This window comes from Pogona vitticeps, chromosome 3, assembly GCF_051106095.1.
Source record: "Pogona vitticeps strain Pit_001003342236 chromosome 3, PviZW2.1, whole genome shotgun sequence".
NCBI lineage: Eukaryota > Metazoa > Chordata > Lepidosauria > Squamata > Agamidae > Pogona > Pogona vitticeps.
Window position 1 is genome coordinate 50,781,493 of NC_135785.1, and position 26,577 is coordinate 50,808,069.

Here is a 26,577-nt window from a genome sequence, read left to right on the forward strand (position 1 = left end):
TTTAACTTACTGGTAGTCTTAAGACTAAGTTTATTTTATCGTTTCTCCACAAAGTACAAATACATAAAAATTGAAGAGTTCAAGGTAATTCAACATAGTACACAGAGCAGCAAAGAGGAGACAGACTCTTAAAATTGCTCTAGACAGATTACAAAAGAAAAAAAATCAGAGAAGAAGCTAGTACTGACTTTTATTAAATGATAAGGTTATCAGTCACATAGTCACACGAAGGCTTCAATCATACTTATTTGGGTATGAGATAAAGGACACAGACCTATGAAGCACAGAAGAATCTTCACTTCATACTTTTTATTTTAGTTCACAGTACTATCATATGAAATGTTTAAGAGCATTCTTTCAAATGGACCCTGTCAGCAAATATCTCTGCAGTAAAGATTACTTAGGAGGTCTGCAACAAGCTTATAAGCCTACCACTGCCACCACCTGCTGCTGCAGTACCCACAATGGTTGCATTTCTGGAGAAACAAAATGTGTTGCCTTAGTGCTTGCCAAAATTCCGAGTGACAAGAGCAAACTCTTTCTAGATAGCTGTAAAGCTCTAGCATTCCTCAATTAATGCACCATAGCCTACCCTAGACACTTCGAAAAGTCCACGCATATCTACAATTTCAAAAGGATGCCCAAGCACAGGATGTATTGTCAATCTTTAGAAGCATCCATTTTTAGTACTAAGATTGAAGCTTTGGCACGCTCTACGACTAAAAGTAATTATCTCTTTGCAGGAGTGCTTGCTCATTTCGTCACCCTCTTACAGAGCTGTGTATGCGAGCCAAAAACAGAAAATGAAGCTGATTGAGAAGCAGCATGTTAGCAAGACTGGATTTTGCAAGTGTAATGGTCTGAGCAACCAACAACACATTTCTCTGTACTGTGCCACAGATGTGAAAACTCGTTTAAGATAATTTGTAGTCAAATATGAGATATGTAGATAGTCGTTTAATAGGTGGCTCTATTCTCCCTTTAAAAACTAAACCAGTAACAACCCACACTGAACACTTTTATGTCCCGTGTGATCATAATTTCTCCACTAGCTATTTCATAAGTATTGGATAGATTTGTTATAGCCTAACAGAACTATCTTCACCAATAGATTCTACCTCCCATTCCAAAATGGCAGAACCCAGAAAAAATACATGTTAAACATTGTTTTCAGACACAGATATACTAAGAAATGCATGGAGTTCCAGTTTCTAGAACCAAGGAATGGATTGCATGGTGAGGAAACACTTTTCTGCCTTCCCTATACAGGTGATGTGCGGGTGCAAAATGTGTTGATACATGTCAAGTCTTCATTGCTTAGCTTTTACAATTAACTTGTACAGTAAAAACGTATGTATTGTGGTAGGTAAGTATACAAATAACTATTGAAAAATGAACGCTTGCTTCTTGAACACAAAACATCCAGGGGTTGCCATGAAGTGTCTATTGAACCACCATCTTTATCTTCAAGGAGTGTTAAGAATAGAACAAGTATCCTGAAATAAAACTTTGTTTTTATTATGCTACCCCGCACTGCATATTACATTCTGCAGCAGCAGTTGAAGTAATTTGAACAAGATGGCTACCATCTGACAGTACAAACAAGTCAATGGTGGTCATTTAGTCATTATCAGCAACACTTCATTGATATCACTGTGACTTACTGCACAATGCATAGAATAACAAAGTCATCTGACCACAAGCCATTAGATTAACCTTTTTTTCAACTAAAGTGCACCTTTGGGATAGTTAGGAATTTGGTTAACTACAATTCCAGTGTGTCACTAGCAAAAGTATTACTAGAATGTATTAAAAATCCATAGATTAAACTTCATTATTTTGAAAATGTATATATTATTGCACATAGAAGATATGGGATCTCCTTCGCGACTTTTGGCTCCAGAGGAAACCTAGAACACCCAAAACAATGACCCTAGGGCCATTCCTGTTGCTGCTCCAGCAAGCATGCCCAGTGCCAGGTCCCCATCATTATCTCGGTAACGTTCTCGGATGATGACATGATTTGCAGGAGGATGTCCGTAGGGACCTGGAAAGAAAAGCAGCATCAGATATACAGGTGAATTAAACTTGCACTTTTCATTTTCTGGGGAAGGTTTTGTTAGCTCTCTTTATAACAAGAACCCAACATATTCTAGATTATACCTTACAAAAGAGAAGACAGGTTTGTGGGTATATGGTCTAAATGGCTATGCCTTTCTTGGCAAATGATTTTAATACTGGAAAACCTGAACAGACATCATTTATATATACAAAACAGAAGCAATGTGAATACTGACAATATTGGCTATAATCTGTTATTATGTTCTTTGTGCAAAATCTGGTTTATTCCAAATCCCTGAGAACGCATTTTAGAAGCTCAGAAAAGTCACATCTAAATGCAAACCACTTAGGCACAATTGAAAGATAGATGACTGAGCAAGTTCAAATACAGCAACCTTCATAAAGCATTGAAACTGCTGTGTAACACAAAGGTTTGAGACTATCATGACTTCAAACACAACCATTGATCAAATATCTTAATTTCAACATATTCTAATAGTAACAGGAGCTTAAGTAGGGAGTGATATGATTAATCGGGTTGAGAATTCACACTTGGAACATTAACAGCATTTAATATTTCAGAGTTACAAAAAATTCAATCTCCATTATTTACATATGTAAAGGTGCATTTTATTTTATGACCATGACCATCTAAAACACTGAAACCAAGTGGACTCTCAATACAAGCAGGTCATAGTTAGTAGTGCAATGATATCTATTTCTACTTAGTAGTAACTCCCATTAATCTCAACAGGACTTACTCCTAAGTAGGTGCTTCAAGGACTGCAGGCTAAATAGCTCTCTTATTGATAAGTAAAGCATCAAGTATATGCTTTTCCTCTAATGTTTCTGAGTATGAACTGCTAGACAGATCAGTGCTATAGTTATCTGGCTGCAGAGCCAAAGGTTGGGAGTTCAACTGCCCACTGGGCTTCCTAGACAGGGGCCGGACTTGATGATCCATAGGTTCCTTTCCAGCTCTGCAGTTCTAAAATTAGATTAGATTAGGTATCATTAGAAGATTAGAGTTCTATTATTTAGTTTTCAATCCTCATTTAAAATGAGGTGTGTGTGTTTTGGTTATTCTTCAGATTGAGTCATGCCTTGGTTTTACAACTGATGAGAGGAAGGAGTGGAAATATATGCAGTCTTTATTACCAGAAAGAGGGTTAACCTTTTACCCCATAACCATTCATCAGAATGTAAGATAATGCTTTATTTACTTTTTTATGTTGATGAAATTAAAGGAGAAAAAAGAAAAGGGGGATGACAACATGTTGTGCCACCATATAAACTAATTTGTTTCACTGTGAGCTTTGTTGATCAAAATTAACTTCTTCTGAAGAAGCAAATTTTGTTCCACAGAAACTCACACTCACAGTTAGTTTTTGCTCTGTCACAAGATTTTGCTCTTTGCTTCTTCACCCTGCTTTTCTTCCCTCCCCCTCAATGATCCCTCTAAGCTATGTGAGTGCAGAGCGCTGCATGGGGGGCAGCTGAGGTGGTGTTTTCACCCATTTACTTCCAGTCATGGCCAGAATCTGGTGCACAGGGAGCAGAACCTCTGCACAATGTTCCTGAGAGGGAATGTTGCTCCCTCTTTAATTTTGCATACATACCGACACAGACTAATATGGCTACTTCTTTGGAAATTACTTTTTAAAAACATTGCATGCCGTTCCAGCTGCAAAATTCAACGGAGAAGAATAACCGGTATTCCTTACCTTGGTTTGGATATTGGTAAGGGACTGCATATGTCTGTCCACTAGAAGTATAGATGACCTGAGGACCTGGAGGTGGATATGCACCATTATACTGTGGATAGCCATAAACCTGAAGAAATTACAAACATGGGTTAGGGAGACAGGTGCCAAAGCAAAGGTTCCTAGTTCAATTAAAGTGCAGCAATTCAATATTTTAAATTGCAAACCTTAATGTGGCTTCCAGCAAAGACAACAGCTGTGCAAGATTTGATAATGCATTTACAGGACAACTCCAGCAAATGAGAGCTTTCCAACAACACCAGTTCAAGTCTGACACAGAGCCTATTTCTTTGTGACAAACTAAAATATTCACAAGTTTCATGCGCAACAACGGTCCATACTACCAAGATGCAGCTTTAAAAAACTTGCTCCAACCCAGTGGTTCTCAATCTATGGCCCCACCAATCACTCTATAAAAGACCTGGAATTCCATCATGACAGAAAGAACAATGGAAAAACACTTTCACCAAGGAAACCTTCTTTACAGGCATTCTATTATTACACCTATCACTCGTGGTAAGGTGGTAGGCACCAAGAATTGAAATTAGAAGAAATGTTGAGGCCAGAATCTTGTTGGTGATTTACATGTGTGTAAGTTAAGTTGCATAACTGATTGTGGCAAATTGCCACTAACCAACAAGGTGTCGGTTACATTATTAGGCACACACTTATATGTACTTCTTAATATGACAGGTGGCTCACTAGGTAGGAAGAATTTGCCACAGTGCATTAATTACCCAATTCAATTTAGGCACATGTGAATCAACAACAGGATGCTGCTCTGTCTTAGTACTTGCTTGCCCAAAAATCAAAGGGGGATAAACACATGGCAGCTAAAGCAGGTAGGAAATGGAATATGACACCTGCAGTAAGATATGGAGGCAGAGAGAGAACTAAATGTCTCCATCCCACTGTGTCTCATCCTGGCACCTTGTTGGTTAGTGGCAATTCACTACAGTGTTGTTATGCAATTTAACTTACACAAAGTCACCAACAGGACTTTGGCCTCAAGGTTTCTTCTAATTTCTCTACCATTGCTCCAACTGATCTCTCTTCAGATCACATTTTACACTACCGACCTCTGGAGATGGTGCAGCATAGGCTGTGTAGGGAGGAGGAGCAGAGGAAATTGCAGTGTCTTCATACATCACTTCAGAACCAATATAAGCCTAGGAATATTAACACAAAACATGAAAAATGTGGTTTACACACATTAAGTGACAAGCACTTAAATGGGACAAAGTTAGGGTTCTTACAAATGAGCTGCTCAGCAGGAAAATGAAGTGAAATTAGCATGATAATAATAATGTGTGCCATCCAGTCAGTTTTGGCATGGTAACCTTTTCTGGGATTTTCTAGGAAGAAAGTACTCAGAGGGATTTACCATTCCCTTCTTCTGAAGACATCCTGTGACTGTGCAGCTTGCCTAAGGCCACATAGGCTGGCTCTTCTGAGAGGCACAATGGGGAACTGAACTCCTCTGGCTCCATAGCCAGTTACCTAACCCAGTGGTCCTCAACCTTGGGCCTCCAGATGTTTTTGGACTTCAACTCCCAGAAATCCTAGCCAACAGAGGTGGTGGTGAAGGCTTCTGGGAGTTGTAGTCCAAGAACATCTAGAGGCCCAAGGTTGGGGAACACTGACCTAACCCATTAAACCAGCTAGCTAGCTGAAATTAGCATTGTTGTTGTTCTGTGCCATCAACTCACCTCCGGCCCATGGCAACTCCATGAGTGAGAGCTCTCCAAAATGTGCTGTCCTCATTTGCCCTGCTCAGCTCTTGCAAATTCAAGCCCATGGTCTCTTTTAGGGCGTCAGTTCATCTCATACTTGGTCTTCCTCTTTTCCTGCTGCCTTCCACCTTTCCCAGTATTATTGTCTTTTCGAGAGAACCCTGTCTTCTCATGATGAGCCCGAAGTATGATAGCCTGGATTTCAACATTTTTGCCTTTTGAGATAGTTCAGGCTTGATTTGATCTAGGACCCACTTGTTTGTCTTTCTGGCAATCCAGGGGATCCACAAACCTCTCCTCCAGCACCACAATTCAAATGAATCATTTTTTCCTCTGTCAGCTATCTTAACTGTCCAGCTTTTACACCCATAGATGGTAACTGGAAACACAAGACTTGTGGATGATCTTGGTCTTGCTCTCCAATGACACCAGTTCAATAACTGTCATGACCTGGGAGAGGTACATTCATTGCTGAACAAAATGCAAAAATACAGCCCCCTGTTCCATGATAAGCATGCAAGAAACACAGGAAGAATATGTATAATGGAACAGGAAGCAAACAGAATCACAGGACACGGGGGATTATATTTTAGTATAATAGTAACACATGAAGTAACTCTGCCAAGACTAAAATTGGCTATGCATGTGTTCTCTACTCTCTTACAGCTAATCTTGCTTTTAGTACTCAAACAGATTATTTCCTTGTTCACCTTGATTATATGTTTTGTGTCCCAATGATACCAATTAAATGTTTTGCAAAACATCATACAGTCCCCTGTTACAGAAGGCTTTGCAGACACTGGGCAAAATCTAGTTTATATGACAGTTATATGACAGAAGCTGGTGCTAGTAACAGTTAACTAAAACTAATCAAAAGTTTCCTATGTCCCAATTTAGGTCCCAAGTTCCCTATGGCTCCCTTTTGCCCTTTTCCTGATTTTTTTCTGATGGCTCCTTTCCTGGCTACTCAAGAACTTTTTCATGGGCTAAGTGAAGCAGGCCCAATATGGATGACTCTTCTCATGCTCCTTCTTCCTTGTTGCACTCAATCTCCCTTCCTCTCTGCCCCCATCTGCCAACAGCTGATGATAAACTCAGCAGAATGCAATCTGTGTCAGTAGGTGATCAGCAGTGGGGGGGGGAGTGACTTGGGCACCCCCATAGGTTATATGGGTGAAAGGCACCGGTAAATATCAAATCTGGGCAACCTGTGGGTACACATATACACCTAATAGACACAAGCTGCCAAAAGTTCTGTTATCCTCTAACATGGAAAAGAAATCATGGAATAAGAAACAAGATCATGAAAATAAGGGTCAGGTCAATTTCCTAATGGCACCCACAGAGTTCATTAGGGTAGGTGAGTAATGCTATAACAGACTTAAGATGAAAACTGGAGGAATGAGTACTTGCAGTGAAACACAGATACTTTCATAAGAGTTTTCTTGAAGGGGTGCCCACTGCTACCTGTTCCCCACAAAATAAGACCTGACCTGAAAATAAGCCTTAGTATGATTTTTCAGGATGCTCATAATATAAGCCCTACCCCAAAAGTAAGCCCCAGTTAAGTGAAACCCCACCCTCCACCATTGTGCAGCAACCAGAAGGAGATGACACGACTGTATTTGAATAAATGTAGATTGCTGTACATGTAAAAAATAAAACATCCCCTGAAAATAAGCCCTAATGTGTTTTTTGGAGCAAAAATTAATATAGGACCCTGTCTTATTTTCGGGGAAACACAAGTGGCAGGCAGCAATAGTTTTTCTTTTCCATATTAGAAAAATAGTAATCTTTTGAGCAAATTCAACTTATAAATGAAAAAAGGAGAACAGCTGCACTACTGCACCAAGGTTCATAGAGCCTCCATGAATTCTTTCAGAAAACTTTGGTCTCTCCCTTAAAAAAAAAAAAAAAAAAAAAAAAAGCTTAACGGCTTTTTGGTGAATGCATGACAAACTGATAGGATTTCCACCACCAACCCTGCCCTGGAATGGAAACCATAGGGATTTTTTTTCCAAAAACTTAAATATATTGTATGTGTCTTTATCACACAGGCCCTTCCTCTTCACATATACTTGCCCATCATAATGAAAGGCATTTTGCCAATTAGTATTTTTGGAGAAGGAAACTTGCTTCCTGAAATAATATTCTGCACTACAGACCTCAGCTGTGTCATAGTAACACTGGTATGTCTGAATGATGTATGCCTTAGCAAAAAAAACAACAAAAAACATGCAGATTACAGTTGTAGCAAAAGCAACAACTCTGCAACAAATGTCTTAATTTTTAAAAAGAAAAGGGATCTCAAGACAGTAATCCTATTCAACAGCTTCCATTCATTCAGTAGCTATGGGAACATGGGTAGTTAATGCTACTGCATGGGAAGTTATTTTCAAGAGCTCCCTACGTTATTCATGTCAGCCCCACATATAAAAGGAAAAGCCCCAACTTTACCCACTGTCAGCTTTCAACAGTGTCTCCTTTGTCCTCATAAGCAATGTGAGCCCTTTTGCCTTCATCTAAGCAGAGAATGAACCATCATGCCTGGCCTTCTTTAAAATTATTTCGTAAGCGATGTCTGATAGAGAGGAAAGGTCCTACTATATAGTCCCTGTTAGGGTTGCCATAAGTTGGATGCAACATAACAGCGCTTAACAAGCATCATTTTACTTTAGCTTTCTTTCTTTACGTCTGGCTAGGTTACCAGTTCTACTTCTTTCTTTTGCTGCTAGTGCAAACAGATCACAGGTACTTTACTGACTTTTTGCACAAGTTCTTACTCAAAACACCTTTCAGCTTCCATACACAAAAGGCAGACTCTGACATCTGGCACCATTTGGCAGACTTACAAGAGTGTTAAATGCAACCTTCCCAAGATGTTGTAAAGGTTGATAACTAGGTACATGAGAAAGGGGAATTTATTTCAATGTCTACTAAAAGATACCTAATGAGGTTAAAATATGTCTCAAAAAAGGCTCTAAAATGGAGATATTTTACATGAGTTAGGGACTGACTTTACTAAATTTAATCTTAGATTATCAAACAGCTGTCCTTACTTGGAAAGTTGATCATTATCTTTGTTCTCTGAAAACTGAAACATGCACTCTCTGCCTACATTTCCACGAAACAGACACTTCCTTGTAAAGTGCCTCTCCTTTTTACCTTTGAGCAAGGGGTGGAGAATATGGTCCTTGTGTTGCTTCATCACAACTATCATCATTTCTCAACACTTGCTTCGCCAATTAGGACTGACAGCAGTTGTACTCCAATAACATCTGGATGACCATAGGTCATTTTTGCTATAAACAACCTCTTTTCATAAAGATCAGAAAAATACAACTATAACTGCTATGGGCATCACTGCTTTCCACTGGGCTGGCATTCTCTCTGCCTCAATTGACAGATGTTCACTTTTATATCTTACAGCAGAGGTCCCCAACCTTGGGCCTGCAGATGTTCTTAGACTGCAACTCCCAGAAGCCTTCACCACCACCTCTGCTGGCCAGGATTTCTGGGAGTTGAAGTCCAAGAACATCTGGAGGCCCAAGGTTGGGGACCACTGTCTTACAGTACGGAGATGGGTTGTGTCCAATTCAGTACAAACACTAGCTCTATGGTTCCCAAGAGGTCCAACAAACACCAGCATTGGTCAGGAACAGTCCAGGTACTGCTTCTAAAAAATTTCCCCTCTCTACTCAGCCTACATTCCATGGCCTCCTTGCACTGGAAGACCAGAGACAGAAGCTGTGGTGCAGGCCACAATAAAGCATTGCAGACCACAACAGAAACAGAAGACAGTTTCTTTCACAGCTATGTAATAGAAACAAACCACCAAAACCAAACCAAACCCACTTACCTCATTTGTTCTAGCATCTTGGAGAGCAATTTTCCAAGCCCTGTGAGAAAGAAACAAAAAGTGGGCTTAAAGCAAAAGTTGGGGAGGGGGCTAAGAACCATCTTTTAACTTACGCATACAGTTGGCAGTCAGATTTGCACATCCTGGCCAATGGTTTTAGAAAAATCTAGAAGATGAAACTACATGAAAATGATGGAAATCCCACAATAAGAAGTCTCAACATCTTTTCATTTTACAAAAAGCAGCTGGGTGTATGCATTACACTTTTTACATCTGGTCGACATCCTAGAACATTATGTTAAAGTCTTAACCAGTCGTTCACAATTTATATATTGGAATCTTGTTGCCATTACTCAATACAGCTTATTTAGAAAGTAACATTTTAGTAACATGTTACTTTAGTTGCTTTTGAAAGGTTTTAAAATACACACTTAAAACTGTAGGAGTAAACAGCAAAAATTGCCATACTTGCAAAAAATGCTATCATTGGCTGAAATACTCTTGCACAACTCCATGCTTGTAAATGCTCTGCTAATGACACCATCAACTATAGATGTTAATCTTTGATTTAAAGCTTCCTATCCCTCCAAAGCTTCCTATCCAGTCCAAACGCTCTCAAAGGCTTCCCCAAACTAAAGGGAATCCATAGGAAGCCTTGGAAACAGCAGAGAGGGGTTTGTTATGAAATTTAATTAAAGATTAATGTCCATGGCTGATGATGTCATTAATACAGTGGTGCCTCGCATTGCGACGTTAATTCGTTCTGCAAAAATCGCTGCAGAATGAAAACGTCGCAATGCGAAATTAAAAAGCCCATAGAAACGCATTAAAACGCGATTAATGCGTTCCTATGGGCTTAAAACTCACCGTTCAGCGAAGATCCTCCATAGCGCGGCCATTTCTGATGCCTCTTAAGAAAGGAATCCGTCCCAGAAAATAGCGGGCAGCCATTTTGTTTACCTGGCGGCCATTTTGAAACCACCAATCAGCTGTTTTAAAATCGTCGCTTTGCGATGCTCAGTTCCCGAAGCAGGGAACCAATCATCGCAAAGGGAAATTCCCCCATAGGGAACATCGCAAAGCGATCGCAAAAAATGCATCGCAAAGTGATTTCGTCGCTAAACGGAGCGATCGCTATGCGAGGCACCACTGTATTTACGACTGCAGTTGTACAAGACAATTTCAGTTATTGTGTTGTTTATTTTAGATACAATCCAAAAGCTGTAAGTTATTACTGTGGACGAATAGAGTGGGTTCTCAGCAATTAAAGACTTCTTCCATCTATTCCACAGTTTGCCCAAGTTGCAAGTAATCCATTTCGGTGCATGGACACTGCAGGATGGATGGAGGAAATCTTCAATGTAAGTTACACCATCACCCTTCTATGGAGAGACTCCCAACTCAAGGATCTAGAAAATAATTTTGTCAGATTACAATATGCATCTACTATGGTTAAAGAACAAATTAACTGGGCAAGACGAATACTCAGAAGTGACCTACTACAAGACAGATCCAGAAGAGAAAACAACTCAACACCACTACCTGTCACTTTCAGCCACAACTGAGACCACTCACATGCATCATAAATGATCTCTAACGCATCCTTGACAAGAATACTTCAAGCCCTTGGTGGCAGGCCTATATCAAAGACAACCCCAGATCTCAAACTACCAACACACAATGAGCTACACAATAGACACAGAGATGGGGACTAAACCCTGCTACAAATACAGATGCAAACTCTGTCTCCACATTTATAATTATAGGAGCTAAAAATGTCACACACAACATCAAGGGTACTTTTACCTGTTCCTTTACCAATGTTATTTATAACATCTTTTGCCAAAAATTCCCCTCTGCACTCTACAAAGGACAAATGTGACAATCTATGCAAAAACTGACACAAATTGGGCATCAGGAATGACAATACACAGAAACCTGTTTCAAATAATTTCAATCTACCACAACACTCTTTACAGGATTTGAAAGTTGCTATTCTGGAGAAGAAAAATTACAGAACAAGAATCTAGAGGGAAATAGCTAAGATAATGTGTATACAGTACATATGCGTAATACTCATCTCAAAGGATTAAATATTAGCCAATATTGCCAAATAAGAAATTCTACACTAATTACATTGTTATCTGCTGTCATTTTTTCATAGCCCAAGTTCCATCACAGCTAATCACTGCCATTTTTACAGAACAAGCTTCAAAGGTTAAGTCAGTGATTCTTAACTTATTACCATATGTTGTTTTTGCTGTTGTTTCCCATAGCCTGGGGTTCCTCTTTAGCCATTAATCATTTTGCTATTTACAGAACAAAGCTTCAAAAGAAAATAACTGAATACCAAACAGGCATCTTATGTCATTTCTAGGTGTGAAATGCCACAATGACTCACAATTTGTGCCTTGAGTCTACCAACCATCACTGTTTCTTTCTCTTAGAGCCATGAATGTTTCACCATGTAGCATCTGCATTCTCCTTCCTAAGTCTGAAAAAGTGGCCTTGTTCCACAAAACCTCACATTTAAATATAGCAATCTTTAAGGCATCACAAGTCTGTGTCTTCTTTTTGGTTGTTGTTGATGTTGGGGCTTTTTTTGCTTTTTGTTTTGTTTTGTATTTCTTGTTGGTGTGCTTCTACATACTAACACAGCAACCACTTCAAAAACTCTCCCACAAGCATAACTTATACAACAGGAGTTGGGCCATAATGTTGTTATGCACGCAGTATCCTAAAAATGCACTGCAGGAAATGTAGTTATTTACAACACATCAGTTCCAAACTGTCTTGACAGGTACATCCTCTCATTTCCAAATGCAGGTCCCACAACAGAGAGTGTATTAGGTTTCTGAGGCCAAATTTTTTATTTCCCAGGACTAACAACAGCCTTGGCAGCAATATACAGTGGACCCTTGACTTACAGACGGCTTGACTTACAGACTTTTTGAGTTACAGACTTCTCTGGCCGCAAAATTTAGGTTTGACTTGCAGCCTGAGAATTGACTTACAGACCAGAAAAAAACCAAAATGGAACAAAAACGGCCTATTATAGGATTAATCGGTTTTCAATGCACTGTAGGTCAATGGAGACTTGACTTACAGACTTTTTGACTTGAGAACCGCCTTCCAATACGGATTAAGTTCTCAAGTCAAGACCCCACTGTAAGTTGAAACAGCACGTGAGACCTTTCCTGCTTCAAGTACAGTAGCCCCAGATCAGATCAGGCCCTGCTGCGGCTGCTTTTTGTAACAGAACTCCAACAACACATGGAGCTTCACCCTTAGCCTGATGCAACAATGTTCTAGAGAATGATTTCATTGACAATAGCTCCTTCTTCAACAAGCTGCAAGAATAAAACTCCAAAGAACCATAACTTTATGCAAATTGATCAGTAAGATGAAAACAGAACATCTCAATAGTTGTGGATTAACTTGGAGAGAAGAGACCAGGAATGCTCAGCTCAAAATATTGGACAAGCTAATTAGCAGTCGCTATTTCACTCCCAAAGTTTCAGAGGTACTGTGGGAAAGTTAGTGATCAGATCAACCAAATCAACTTCGCACCAACATTTGGGAATTAGCTGAGTTGGCAGAAAGACAGGCATTCATTGTACACAGCAAGTCTTTCAAATATCCAGTCTCTACATATCATGCAAAATATATGTTTTCGTGCTTGCAATCTGATTGGATTGGATTTAAATAAAAACATTGGATTTTTTTGACGATTTAAATATAAAATGTGGCATTTTTATTTCAAACAACTGAAGTTTTAAAAAAAAATCTGTGATTTTTTAAAATCCCTGTTTGTAACAGAACAGATAAGCTATAGCCATTGAAAACTCACAAGCAATCATCAGAGCTTTCTGCACAGAGGTTGAGGACTTTCCCATCACGGCAAATGATCTGCAGCAAGCAGTCACGTGGTTTCCCTTCGGGAGGCTGGAATCCTGTCCAAGAGAAAGAAAAGACAAAGGGATGTGCTTTCATTGCAAGGGACAAATAAAAAAATTATACAGGAAGCTGTCGTACAGTGAAATCAGACCATGGCTCCATCTAGCCCACTACAGCCCATTACTGGCAGCCACTGCCAGTCAATACTGCCAGTTTTCTCGTCCTACTTGGATGGTCTTTTAACCCTATTTGAGGCAAAAACAATGTAACTGAGGGGGCCATGCTTCAGATATGTCATGAGAAGGCAAGATGCGCTAGAAAAGACAGTAATTCTAGAAAAAGATGAAGGCAGCAGGAAAAGAAATGGACCAAATAGGAAATGAATTGACCCCTTAAAGCAGTAGTTCCTAACCTTGAGTCCCCAGACTTCTTCTTACACTGTATCTCCCAGAAATCTTCATCACTAGCTATGCTGGCAAGGGCTTCTGGGAGCTGTAGTTCAAGAACATCAGGGGACCCGAGGTTGAGAACCACTGCCCTAAAGGAAGCCACACGTTGGATTTTACAAGAGCTGAACAGGGCTGTTGAGGACATGGCATTCTGGAGATTGCTCCTTCATAAGGTTGCCATAAGTCAAGGCGACTTGATGGCATGTAACAACAACAACTTGGAAATGCCAAGGATCGTACTTGAGACTTTCTGCATGTAAAGGACATGCTCTACCACTAAACTATGCCTCCCCCAGAGTTACCTGCTTGAACACAGTTACATAAACTTAGATCACCAGATGCATAAGCAGAGGCATAGTATGGGAGACTCTATTCAGCAGCTGAAGTAGAATCCCACTCCTGGCACATAGGGGCAGACTCACCCAAACTCTGCTTGACTTGCATTAAAAACCTTTAACACTAAATAACCAAGTCAAACTCTGTGCTGTGATTTCTGAGACCTCTAAGGGAGAAGGTCATCATGATAGCCAGCAACAGCCCTAAATGCTTCCTCATTTCCTATCCCTCAATCTGTCTAACTTTCATGTATATCCTTTTTCTATACTATTGTTAAAGTCAGATCTCCCCAAATTAGCTTAGAAAACAGCACCCTGAAACAATAATACATGCAATATGCTTCTCAACTGAATTTTAAATTTCTCTCTCTCTCTCTTTTCCTCCTCTTGCTTCCTTTTCACTTTGCTGGTCCCTCTGTAGTAAATTTCCTCTTCCTTTCCTGCCTGCCAGCTTGCCGTTTTTCAACTCTGCTCTCAGACTAACTGCTGCTTCCACATGTGCCTATATAGCATTCACAGAGCTGCTGTTCATATTCATCTAAGTAAAAGGGTGTAGTCATACTGCAGAGCATCAAATAATGAGTTATAGACAGACTGCAGCACTAAGATTCACATGTCTTTGTTCTGAGACCTATCATCATCCTGACTGTCCTCCTCTGGACGCACTCTAGTTTGCCAATGCCCTTTGTAAAAGGTAGCATCCAGAAATGGCCACAGCAGAACAATTACTTTTCATGTTCTGGACACTAATTCTGTTGATGCAGCCTAAGACTACATTAACTTTTTTAGGGTTCAAGTAAATTTCAATTATTTGATTGCCATGCACTATAAAATAGATGAAGAACTTTCATTTCTTTAAAAAGCAGAAAATAGTAAAGATGACACACTAAGGGCTTCCACCAGAGTATCAAAAGAAACAATGGGCAGAAATTCTCATTTATACATATTAATACATAAAATGTTTGCATGGAGTAGCCAAGGGTGGAAAACTCACAGCGTCCAATTTTCTCCTTCCGCTATAAAAACAACAACAACAATTGGATTCCTCACAATTTCTGATGAATCAAGCAGAATAAGGGCAAAGTCACAACACATTTAACAAGAAGTAAGTCTCACTGATGTTAACAGGGTTTTGCATCAAATATGTAAAGGACTGCACTGTAAGCATGCAAACTGCAATATACAGATTTAACTGTTGAACTACAGGAAACTACTTTTTAAATCTTCAACAATGAGAGTAGACTGAGTTCTTTTTCTATGTGTAGGCATCCTTCAGTCTCGAGAGGCTATGGTAACATGCTCTGAATGGAGGTTTTGGAACAGCATCTAGCGTGGATGAGAGTGCCAATCCCTTTCAAACTAAAGACAATTACAATCTGTCACCTGTCCAGTTCCCAGATTTTGCTGGTTTCAGGACTGCCTCTTGGGAAAGGCCATGCTGTACCGCCTGCCTCCAGGATGAGCACTCAGATGTCAACGTTTCCCATCTGTTGAGGTCCATTCCTAAGGCCTTCAAATCTCACTTGTAGCTATCCTTATATCGCAGGTCTGGTCTCCCTCTGGGGTGCTTTCCCCGCACTAATTCTCCATATAGGAGATATTTCAGAATCCGACCGTCAGCCATTCTCATGACATGCCCAAACCAACGTAGTCATCACTGTTTCAGTAATGTATACATGCTAAAAATTCCAGCTCATTCTAGAACTACTCTATTTGGAACTTTGTCCTGCCAGGTGATCCCAAAAATGCATTGGAGACAACGCATATGGAACGTGTTCAATGTCCTCTCCTGACGTGCACAAAGGGTCCAGGACTCACTGCAGTACAGGCGTGTACTCAGGACACAGGCTCTATACACCTGGATCGTGGTATATGCCGTCAGCTTCTTATTAAGCCATACTCTTTGTGAGTCTAGAGAACATGGTAGCTGCTTTGCCAATGCGTTTATCCAGCTCGACATCTAGAGTGTGTCAGAGATTGTACACAAATCATGAACAATCTCCAGTTCTTGTCTAGAGATGGTAATAGAGATGAGTCCACATCCTGGCCCATGACTTGTGCTTTCTTCAGGCTGATTGTTAATCCAAAATCTTGGCAGGCCTTACTAAAACGGTTCATAAATTTCAGCTGGACTTTGGTCTTCTCTCTCAATCTAGAGAGATTAAAGAACTTTCTATCTGATCTAGTCTGGAGATAGACACCTTCTGTTGCAGTTCCAAAAGCGTGCTTCGGCATGACAGCAAAAAAAGATCCCAAACAGAGTCAGCGTGAGGACACAGCCCTGTTTCGCTCTGCTTCAGATGTCAAAGGAATTTGATGTTGAGCCATCAAAAACTACAGTGCCCTTTATTTCCTCATGAAAGGACCTGATGATATTAAGGAGTTAAGGTGGACATCTAATCTTGGGAAGTATTTTAAAAAGGCTGCTCCCGCTAACCAAATCAAAGGCCTTTGTAACATCTCTGAAGGCCACAAAGAGTGGCTGTCATTGTTCCCTACATTTCTCCTGCAATTGTCTGATGGAAAATACCATGTCAATGGTGGATCTATTAGCTCGAAATCCACACTGTGATTCTGGATAGACTCTGTCTGCAAGCACCTGGAGCCTCTTCAGCACAACATGGGCAAGCAGTTTCCCTACAATGCTGAGAAGAGAGATACCATGGTAGTTATTGCAGACGCCCTTGTCTCCGTTGTTCTTGTACAATGTGACGATGTTTGTGTCCTTCATGTCCTGTGGTACTCCACCTTCCCTCCAGCAAAGACAAAAGAGTTCATACTGCTCAGTGGTGATGGTCTTTTTACAGCACTTCAGCAGGGATGTTATCCTTTTCACGTGCCTTGCCAGAGGCAAGGGAATCCAAGGCTGCTTTTATTTCTGCTAAAGTTGGTTCACTGTCCAGCTCTTCCAACATAGACAAGCAATGTTATTTAATGCCTCTTTGCATTATACATTCTCTATAAGAGATATACATTCTCTATAGAATACAGCTCAGAGTAGTGCTGTACCCAGCGTTTCATTTACTGTTCTTGGTCCTGGATGTTCACACCTGTAGCAGACTTCAAAGGAGCAGATTTCTTCTGTATTGGACCTAAAGCCTGCTTGATGCCATCATACATTCCTTTGATGTTACCTGTGTCCACCGCTGTCTGTATCTGAGAGGACAGCCGAAGCCGATAATTGTTAGAACATCTCCTGGCAGCCTGGTGAACTTTGCCACAAGCAACTCGAGGAGTCTACAAGTTGTACTCACTAGGACAGGCTTTGTATGCTGCTAGAGCTCTCCTCTTTTCCTCGATGGCTGGCATCAACTCCTCCAAATGGCTTCAAACCAGTCTGCCATCTTTTTGGTCTTCTTGCCAAATGTGGACAAGGCAGAAGTTTTCTTATGATTATTGCATGGTGCAGGGTTATCGATCTGCTTGTCAGCTTTCACCCTAATCCCCACGCACCCCATGAGGTTAACAGACCATGGCAAGGCAGCACCTTACTGGCTGGGGGCTACCCAGCTTAAGGCAGGCGGTAGCTACCTAGTGAGGTGCAATGACCTCTCCCACCATCTGAAGTAACCCCTGGCATCATGCTCTACGCCAATCAAGCAAAGAATTACCACCGGTAACTGCTACTTCCCATGTTATTTCGACACTGTATGCGCAGATGGAGTGTCCTCTCCAGAGTACGAAGCTTGGTTAAAATAATATGGAGGATGTACTGTTACCCAAGCAGAAAATCCCCCCTCTTCATGTCACTGAAGTAGTCCAATGGAAAAACAAGAGCCAATACAACTGGTTCCAGTTAATTCTAAGTTAGTTAGTTCCAGTTAGTTCTAAATCATAAATATATGTATGACAGATGGCACTAAACACAGTGGCAACTGATGGGAAAAGGCAAGTTTAGGCATATGCAAGGAAACACAAGATTGAATAAAAAGCATATGTTCACCTCGGCATTCATTGCCCACTCTGATGTTGATACAGTCAACTTTCATATGAATTCTGTCTTCTAGATCGTGTCGATGTTGGTCATCATAAAATAATAAATGGCCATGAGACCACAGATCAAACCAATTCTTCTTCCAGCGCCGCAATATAGTGCCTAAAACAACACAGAATACTCATTTTTGAAGGTTCTTATTAGCACACAATCGTGTTCTAAAGCAGTTTTAACAGCCTTTCAGCCTGGAAAGTAATCTTTTATTTTACTTTATTTGAAATAAAATATGTACGATTACTGTATACTTATATACGATGTATACAGTGTGAAACTGAATCAGAAGCAGGAGAAGTAATTTTTCATGTATACTAAAATGTATGTTCTACGATATTTAGTGGCACTTAATCCAAGAGTATAAGATTTTACTGTTTTAAATGCTTTGTTAAACTGTGGAATTCACTGGCACCAGAAGTAAAGTGGTGCCTCGCTTAACGGGCACCCCGTTTAACGACGAATCTGCATAGCAAAGAAGATTTTGTGACTGCATTGTGATGTTCCCTATGGGGAAAAATCGCTTTGCGATTTTTCCCCATAGGCCCCATTTTCCCCCAGCTGACTGGTGGGGGCTTCGGACCTTCCGAAGCTCCCGCCAGTCAGCTGGGGGAAAATGGCGACGGGCGCTGGGAAGGAGGATGGGGGAGCCTTCCCCCGCCCTCCTGGCCGAGCGCCAGCCGGTTAGCCGGCCGAAAAGGCAGGGGTGCACTCGGGAGGAGGAGCCTTCCTCCGCCCTCCTGGCCAAGCGCTGGCCGGTCAGCCGGCCAAAAAAGCGGGGGTGCGCTCGGGAGGAGGGGCCTTCCCCCGCCCTCCTGGCCAAGCGCCGGCCCCATTTACGGCCAGCTGATCGGTGGTTCCATAGCACCACCATTTTCGCTGCCTCAGTGAGGGCAGCGCGCAAAAATGCTGCGGGCAGCCATTTTGTGCACCCGGCGGCCATTTTGGAACCGCAGATCAGCTGTTTAAAAAAACATCGCAATGCGGTTTTCGGCCATTTAGATCATCGCAATGCGATTGCATTAGCGATCGCAAAAAATGCGTCACTATGCGGATTCATCATTAAACGGTGCGCTCGTTATGCGAGGCACCACTGGTACTAGCTGGTAAACCTCCTTTTTGTTTCCTTTCCAGTGCAGTTTGCCAGAGATCATCTGATACCTGCCAAGAGTCTCTAATTCCCCAAGGACTTTGACTGCAGTTCTCCGTAGCTTGAATTACTTTGGCAAATATTTGATCTTCTGCTCTTCTCTCCCTTAATTTTTTTTAACCATTTAGCCTGATGAATAGTTCTGTGTAACTTTAAAACATCCATATTTGGTGCATGTACAGTTGATCCTAATAAAGAGATTGCCTACCAGTGGATTTTTTATTTTATTTTACTCCTAGTGACTGATATGGCCCCAACTTAAAAAAAAATCTGATTAAAAGAATATCCCAGAAATAACAGCTTGTTAACTCTGAAGAGTAAGTCCTAGGGGCCTGTACTTCAAGAAAACAGAGGGAGAACCAATAATCAGCCTAAATTCACTGCCATGTTAGAGGAGGAAAGCAGCACATACACAGTTCTGCTGAATTCTCCTGTTGCACATACAGTATCATATTTACTATCATGGTCCTAAGTTTTAGACAACCTATGTTACTGATTCTGCAACCAGTTGCACTACTAGAAACATGCAATGAGTCTTTCACCCCAGCCCAAAAGTAGGTGTCCAGAACTGCAGGCTCATTTGCACTAGTGGAGTAATACCATTATTCATCCACTATAGATTTCTTACATGTTATTTAGTTTGGTGCAGAAAAAGAAATAAGTGATTCAACAGAATCAGTTACTCACTTTGCCGGAGCAACCATCCACTTTTCACCAGCGCCATCAGAAATGCTAAAAAGAAAGTAGGTGACAGTCAATCTTCAATACAACACAACATTTATTTATTTATTTATTTATTTATTTATTTATTTATTTATTTATTTATTTATTTATTTATTTATACCCCGCCTATCTGTTCATTGCAAACATAACTTTACTGACCCAGAAATGATTCCTCTATGTTACAGGTGGAGAACATGTGGCTCTCCAGATATTGTTGGATTACTCCCATCACAACCAAGGGATGACGGGAGCTGTAGCACATTAATATCTGGAGGGACACATTTGCCATCCTGACTCTGTGTCCATAGTGTGAGGCAGATGACCTTAAGGAACACAGAGAAAGTGGCGGGGGGGGGAAGTATATGTGAAGGTGCTGCCCATATGAACACAGATTAACACAGACTTCTCTTCCTTGGAGTCTTTAAATTAAATCCCACTGAGTTCAATGGGAGTAACAGGTAAGCACACTAAGGACTGCACCCTTCATGAAAAAAAGTAATCTAGTTTCTCTGTGCTGATTTATCTGATAAGTACTGAAAAATGAGCCAGGCGGGTATATGCCAATAAAGGAGTGAACATATCTATCTATCTATCTATCTATCTATCTATCTATCTATCTATCTATCTATCTATCTATCTATCTATCTATCTATCTATCTATCTATCTATCTATCTATCTATCTATATACAAGAGTTTACCATAGAGTTTACCATAGTCTTTCGAGACTGAAGGATGCCTAACCAATACAAGAGTAAACCTGCAGTCTCAAGAATTTATATTATAAAACACCTTTGTAGAGATACACGATTTCTCAACATTTTTAAGCCACATAGGGAAAACTTTCCCCGATCTCTGAAGGAAAAAAAACTACAGAAATTTTTGGATACACTAAATAATATGCACTATTTGTTTGGGGCCTTTTACAGATCTAATATATTATGAATCATTTGATGGATTAATGGAATAAACATGATAGGACATATTAAATTTGAAATTATAATTAATTTAAACTATAATTACAGATTTACTAACTGCAATTACTTTTAAATAGAGCTGTATGATTCTACACTATAAGCCGCCTAGAACTCCTTAGGGTTTGCCAATTTCTGAGTAACAGGCAAAAGATTAAAGCTGAAAACAATACTGTATAAACTGTCCATTTTATATTAAATCAAAGAAATCATTCATTGTGAACTTAGATTAAATATATCAACAACAGACACCCAAAGCACTCACTTTAGAAAAGAAGGTGGTATGGGGAGGGGGGAACAAAAGTCAAGACTCCTCAAATACTAAATTAGACTCATCAAATACTAATTTTGCTAAAAGAGCAATTACATTTTTGACTTACCACTATCAACAGTTCTTGCTTTTTCTGTTCTTTCATTTTTATCACTTTCACTGATGCTTAAAAACTGAAAGTTCGTCTGGACTGAGACAAATTTTTCTCATCTCAATGTTCACATCTCAATTTAGTCTTTAGTCAATTTAGTCACATGTCAGTTCCCAAACAGAGACCAGTTTCTTTCATCTACTATAGAAGATTCTATGTAAAGCTGTTGCCACCATATTGGAGGACCATGATACGACTGGTCCAGAAACGCAGTCTGGGATTCTGCCGAATACCTGAAGACACTCTATTAGTCTGCAACACTTCCCAATTTCTTTCCAACACCAAATCCTGAGTTGCTTGTGATTCCAAGGGGGTAGTCCAGTTGTAACATAAGAACACCAAATTTTCACTGTCTTCTCATACCCCTCAGAATTTATTTGTACGAGCCTTCCCCCCATGAAAACTGCTGGGTTAGGAAATATTTTATTGCCTATGACTATCCAGATATATTATTTATCACGGCAAGATAGACCATGGTATAATCCAAATGTTTTCAATTGGGGGGGCATAATTAAGTCATCATGGGATGGGGATATAGGAACTACACAGCTGTCCCTTGAATTGTTTTGTCCCCAGTTCACCCACCAGCTTTCACTTCTCGAATCCAATTTAACTCAATGCAGTCACATAAACCTATTTTAGGAATCAAATTGGACTAGCATTTGAACAGTGTTCCTGTTATGCACTGCACATCGTACTTCCTCAACCCACCAAGAACACAGACAATACACAACACTGGACACATCTATTGCTACTGATGATTAATCAGATTATTACAGCTTTTAGTTCCATTTCTATGCTCTGTTCTTTCAAGTCACTGTAATAGTTTTTAAAAACTGGAAATTTTGTGTAATTAGGGAAAAATGACTACAAGAAGTGGCTGCATATCAAATCAGACTGCTCATCCATTTAGTTCAGGACTTCCTACATTACTGGCTCCCAAATATGGGTCTTCAGATATTTTTTGACTACAATACCCAGCAACCAATATCCAGGCATGCTGACCAAGTCTTCTAAGGTTCCAACACCTATGGGCCCAGAAACAGCTATGCAGAGTAAGCATGTGTTCTGCCATGGAGCCATGGCCCCTTAGAGATAAGCTTCTTAGAATGTCGTGGCTCTTCTTTGGCGTCAAATCCCACTATCCAACATTCAGTTTCAAGCACAGGTCACAATATCATTTTTTAAAAATAGTTACAGATCAAATAGATGGTTACAAAATAATGGCCAAGTGTTTGGAACTGAGCAACTTGTGCTAAATAATGCTTATCTATATATTATTATACACTGACTGGATAGCTCAGTGTGTTAGGCATCTGGCTGCAGAGTCTGAGGTTGGAAATTCAATTCCCGACTGTGCATCCCAGAGGAGCCAGCCTACATGGCCTTGGGCAACACACACAAGCCCCACGATGTCCCCTGAAGAATGGAATGGTAAACCTCTACTAAATACTCTCCACCTACAAAACTCCAAAAAGGATTACTGTAAGTCAGGATGTACTTAACAGCACACCAGTATTATATATTACTCTATGGATTCGGAAAGAGAGACACATACAGCACACCAAAATTTTGGTTCTCTTGAGATAGAATGAAGACATCACAACAAGACAAAGGAGCCTGTCTATACTGGCACACAGTCATGGTATATGGTTCCCTGATGGCCTTGTCTGCTTGCGTTTCTATTTAAAATGATCCATCCTTTTTCTTTAAGAGCTGACAGGTATATTTCTAGCAGAGGGCTAGGGCATGTAATCTTTGGGGGATGAGTCATTGGACTGCAAAACAGCTCTTTGTTCTGCTTTTGGGGATGGTACCAAGAGCAAAAATAGAGTGCACAGAAGATAAGGATCTTTTAAGCACCCACTATATAGCACCAAGTTTCACAATGTAGACAGGTCCACATAGTTTATTAGTTTTATCGATTATCTGGTTGAGTTTTCCCCCACAAAAAGAGACAGAAACAGCAAATCACTTTTTACCATCAACTTGTGTCCTAAAATACCACCTTTACTGTTGCTCTAGCCACACAGCTATCAAGGAGCTCCCCCCACACACACACTGTGCCATACTCTGTTAATACTTCACTGACAACTTCACACACAAGGATCCAATGATGAAAGAACACCTCAAACATTTTACTGGAGGAAAACACAAATAGCAAGTGAATGATGGGGCTGCCAGTTTAATTTAATTTTCTAGCAGGACTCCAGAGTCTAGACCAGTTACATAATAACAAGCAAGACATTCATCCCGTGAAGTTTTCCCCATTACCACCACGGTATCCTGACAGCAGGAAGCCTTTCTTCATTTTAGTTTTATTTGTCACACCCCTTTTTTTAAAAAAAACCAGAAGAATCTACCCACCGAAGATCCTGAATTACACGGCGCTGTTATTCAAGAATTACTTTAAACCAGAGCTAGAAATCCGATATCCTGAGGGGGTAGGGCAGTTTGAAGAGCACCCGTCATTCCGCCCAAAAACTAGCTTGGCTGAAATGTCATTCAGACGACCTCCTCACTGCCCATCCTACACGGAACTCCCCCCCAACACGATCTTTCCCCCGTCGGATAATATTAGGATTGAACATCAAGGAGTCAAGCAGGATGCGAAGGACGGCGATCTCGACTCCACGAGAGCCAACAGGATTAAAAAAAAAAAAAAACGAGATGGCGTGACCTCATTGGATTTAACCCGGACTTGTCTAGACAGGTTGCAGCCAGCGGGCAAGTCGCCTTCTCCCGCCAGCAGGGCGCCTCGCCTCGCCCGGCCCCGGGACCCTGAAGCACCACCGCCGCCGCCGCCTTCCGCTCCTGGGTGTCTCGAAAAGGAGCCCATAGGCAGCCCTGCAAAAGCCTGCGCTTCCCACCCTTGCCCCCCCCCCGAGCTCGAAATATGAGGCTAAACAGGCACTTCAAGAAGAAGGGGGGGGAGAGAAGGGAAGCTAACCCGGCTTACCTGCTAAGCTCAAGAATAATGAACGCTCAAATTCTCCCTTGCTGACAGGCAAGGATCAAGCTCGTAAATACACCCAGCAAGTGTCTCTGACGTCAGGCGGGTCTTATGATCAAGGGCGTCACGCAGTGCGACTGCGCATGCTCGCAAAGTTGGGTGGGAATAGTAGTTTTCCAGAGCAAAAGGTGGGCAATTAAAATAAAAGGCTAGGAGGTACATTGTGTAGTTTCACAGTAGCATAATCTCTGCCAGGGGTTTCTCAGCTTCTTGTTAAGGGTGCCAGGGACCAGCAGCTGTAAATTAAGGAAGCTTAATTGGAAGTTTCTCATCCCTACCACAGCAAAACTAACTAAACTGTCATTAGTATTACTGGTTTATTCCACTTCATTGTTCATTAGAAAAATATACACCTCTCTATAAGGCAAAGCTAGATAGATGACAGTGGCACAAAAGTATGTAGGTGTAATTAACACATCTCAATTTATTTTCCTCATCTATCTCTGGAGGCAAAAATGATGGGGATGCAATACTTTGGATGCATCATGAGAAGGCAAGATTCACAGGAAAAAATTAATAATAATAGGAAAAGTTGAAGACAGCAGGAAAAGAGGAGGACCAAATATGAAATGGACTGACTCTATAAAAGAACCACAGGTTTGCATTTATAAGAGCTAAGCATAGCTGTTGAGGACTTAACATTTTGACAATTGCTTATTCATAGCTTTGCTGTAAGTCAGGCAATTTGCACATAACAATATATTGCTGTGGATGTTGATTCTGAACAAAATATAACTATGGACATATTCTAAGTGTATATTTAGGGCTGCAACCAAAGGCGTCCTTCAAAGGCATATTTGAGAGGTGGTGCCATTCCCAGAGTTGCATATTTGCAAAAACAAATACTGTGCCTGATATCATTTGAGCAAACAAATAGAAATCCCTTTGTTGATATTCTACTTTATTTGCAGCCACAGCCTATTGGAAAATAATAATGGTTGCACTTACATACAGGAGCTTAAATGTTACTAGTACTTTTTATAGTTTTGAGACAATTCTCCCTCTCGGTGAGGGTTTGCATTTTTTTTCCAGGGAAAATTGCTTGACTTGTGAAGAACTGTAAGGAAAAAATGGTGGCATCTATAAGACTCAAAGATTTAGGGTGCATTGTGGTATCTGGGGTTTAGGTTTTACCAACTTAGTTCTGTATAAACATGTAAAGGATTATACGTACTGGCTTGCCAGTAGCTGCACTCCTTTATTCAACTTGCTGGAAGGAAATTCCACCATTGAACTGGGCAGGACTTCCAGGTACATTGCGCATAGAAATACACAGGATTTACTGTAATTGTGGAATAAGATTCCTTGTACCTGCTTCCCAGCTAGTTGTATACAGAAGCAAACTTCAGCTGGTGCATGTTCTCCTCAGACACTACATGCATCTGATAAAGGGCTTTAGTTGGTGGAAGTTTATGCCATGATAAATCTGTTACATCTTTAAGGTGCCAAAACACTTTACATTGTTTTGCTGCAACAGGAAAGATAACCCTTTGCTGTTTGCTTCTTTTCCAAATATTCATGGCTCCATCCCAGCCCAACACAGAAGAAAACAATAATGACTAGATGGGGAAAAGTCATGTCAATGAACTTTTGAAACAAGCTCTGGTCAAACTAGTCAGATTTTCATGACATTTCAATTGCTGTGATTCTGAATTGTGTAGTGCTCTGATACAAATAAAGAATTTAAAAGATCTCTTGTTTTTCCTTTATCAATGTTTTCTAGCTTTTTGGAATGGTTATAACAGTTCTCTTTGTCCCTATGTGTCACTAACTGAATGATTGGCCTTAAGATTATGATTTACTAAAATGTTATTCATTCAAGGGATCTGCTGTATTTGGGAATACCAACTGAATATAGCCTAATTATTTTAATAACTAAAATATACATCTAAACATTCAGGAGGATATTTTCATGATCTGATAAAATGGTCTATATTCCATTAAATTTCATACAATATAAATGCTTTAGATATTAATGGTTTTAGCAGGCAAAGCACAATTGTCTGTTGAGTCTCATGGCAGCACAAAATCAAAAGAAAGAAAAAAATGACAACTAATAAAGCAGATTTTCATGTATGGGAGTGAAGAAGAGCGCAATATTTAATGCTGAAAACCAAAAGAATAAAGTTTGATGCCTGCCATCTGTGTGAGAAAAGATTAGTGCTCCTCATCACACTAGTTGTGCTTCTTTGTTCAGTTTTTTTTAACAGCTATG

At 40.4% G+C, this 26,577-nt stretch overlaps 1 protein-coding gene across 3 annotated transcripts; it reads right to left on the reverse strand.

Annotated features, from left to right (window-relative positions):
* PLEKHB2 (pleckstrin homology domain containing B2) lies at window positions 1-24,448 on the reverse strand. 3 transcript variants are annotated; one of them, XM_020803058.3, is made up of 8 exons: window positions 24,309-24,448; window positions 19,920-19,964; window positions 18,041-18,193; window positions 13,267-13,369; window positions 9,417-9,456; window positions 4,904-4,993; window positions 3,786-3,894; window positions 1-2,047 (listed from the first exon to the last, which is right to left on the reverse strand). In XM_020803058.3, the coding sequence occupies exons 2-8, from the start codon at window positions 19,954-19,956 to the stop codon at window positions 1,911-1,913; spliced, it is 669 nt and encodes a 222-aa protein (XP_020658717.2). In that variant the 5' UTR covers window positions 19,957-19,964; window positions 24,309-24,448; the 3' UTR covers window positions 1-1,910. The 3 variants fall into 3 exon arrangements, with proteins under 3 accessions (XP_020658717.2, XP_020658719.2, XP_020658718.3); XM_020803060.3 differs by lacking the exon at window positions 24,309-24,448 and adding an exon at window positions 23,717-24,015; XM_020803059.3 differs by lacking the exon at window positions 24,309-24,448 and adding an exon at window positions 21,308-21,386.
* Window positions 24,449-26,577: the final 2,129 nt, after the last annotated feature.

Bases quoted from the DNA above. Each gene is read 5' to 3' on its own strand.
- PLEKHB2 (XM_020803058.3), bottom strand. From the start codon at position 19,956: ATGGCGCTGGTGAAAAGTGGATGGTTGCTCCGGCAAA. The intron at 13,370-18,040 runs GTGAACATATGC...TCTCTTGGACAG, and splicing joins AGTGGGCAATGAATGCCGAG to GATTCCAGCCTCCCGAAGGG. The intron at 2,048-3,785 runs GTAAGGAATACC...TTTTCTTTCCAG, and splicing joins TTACCAATATCCAAACCAAG to GTCCCTACGGACATCCTCCT.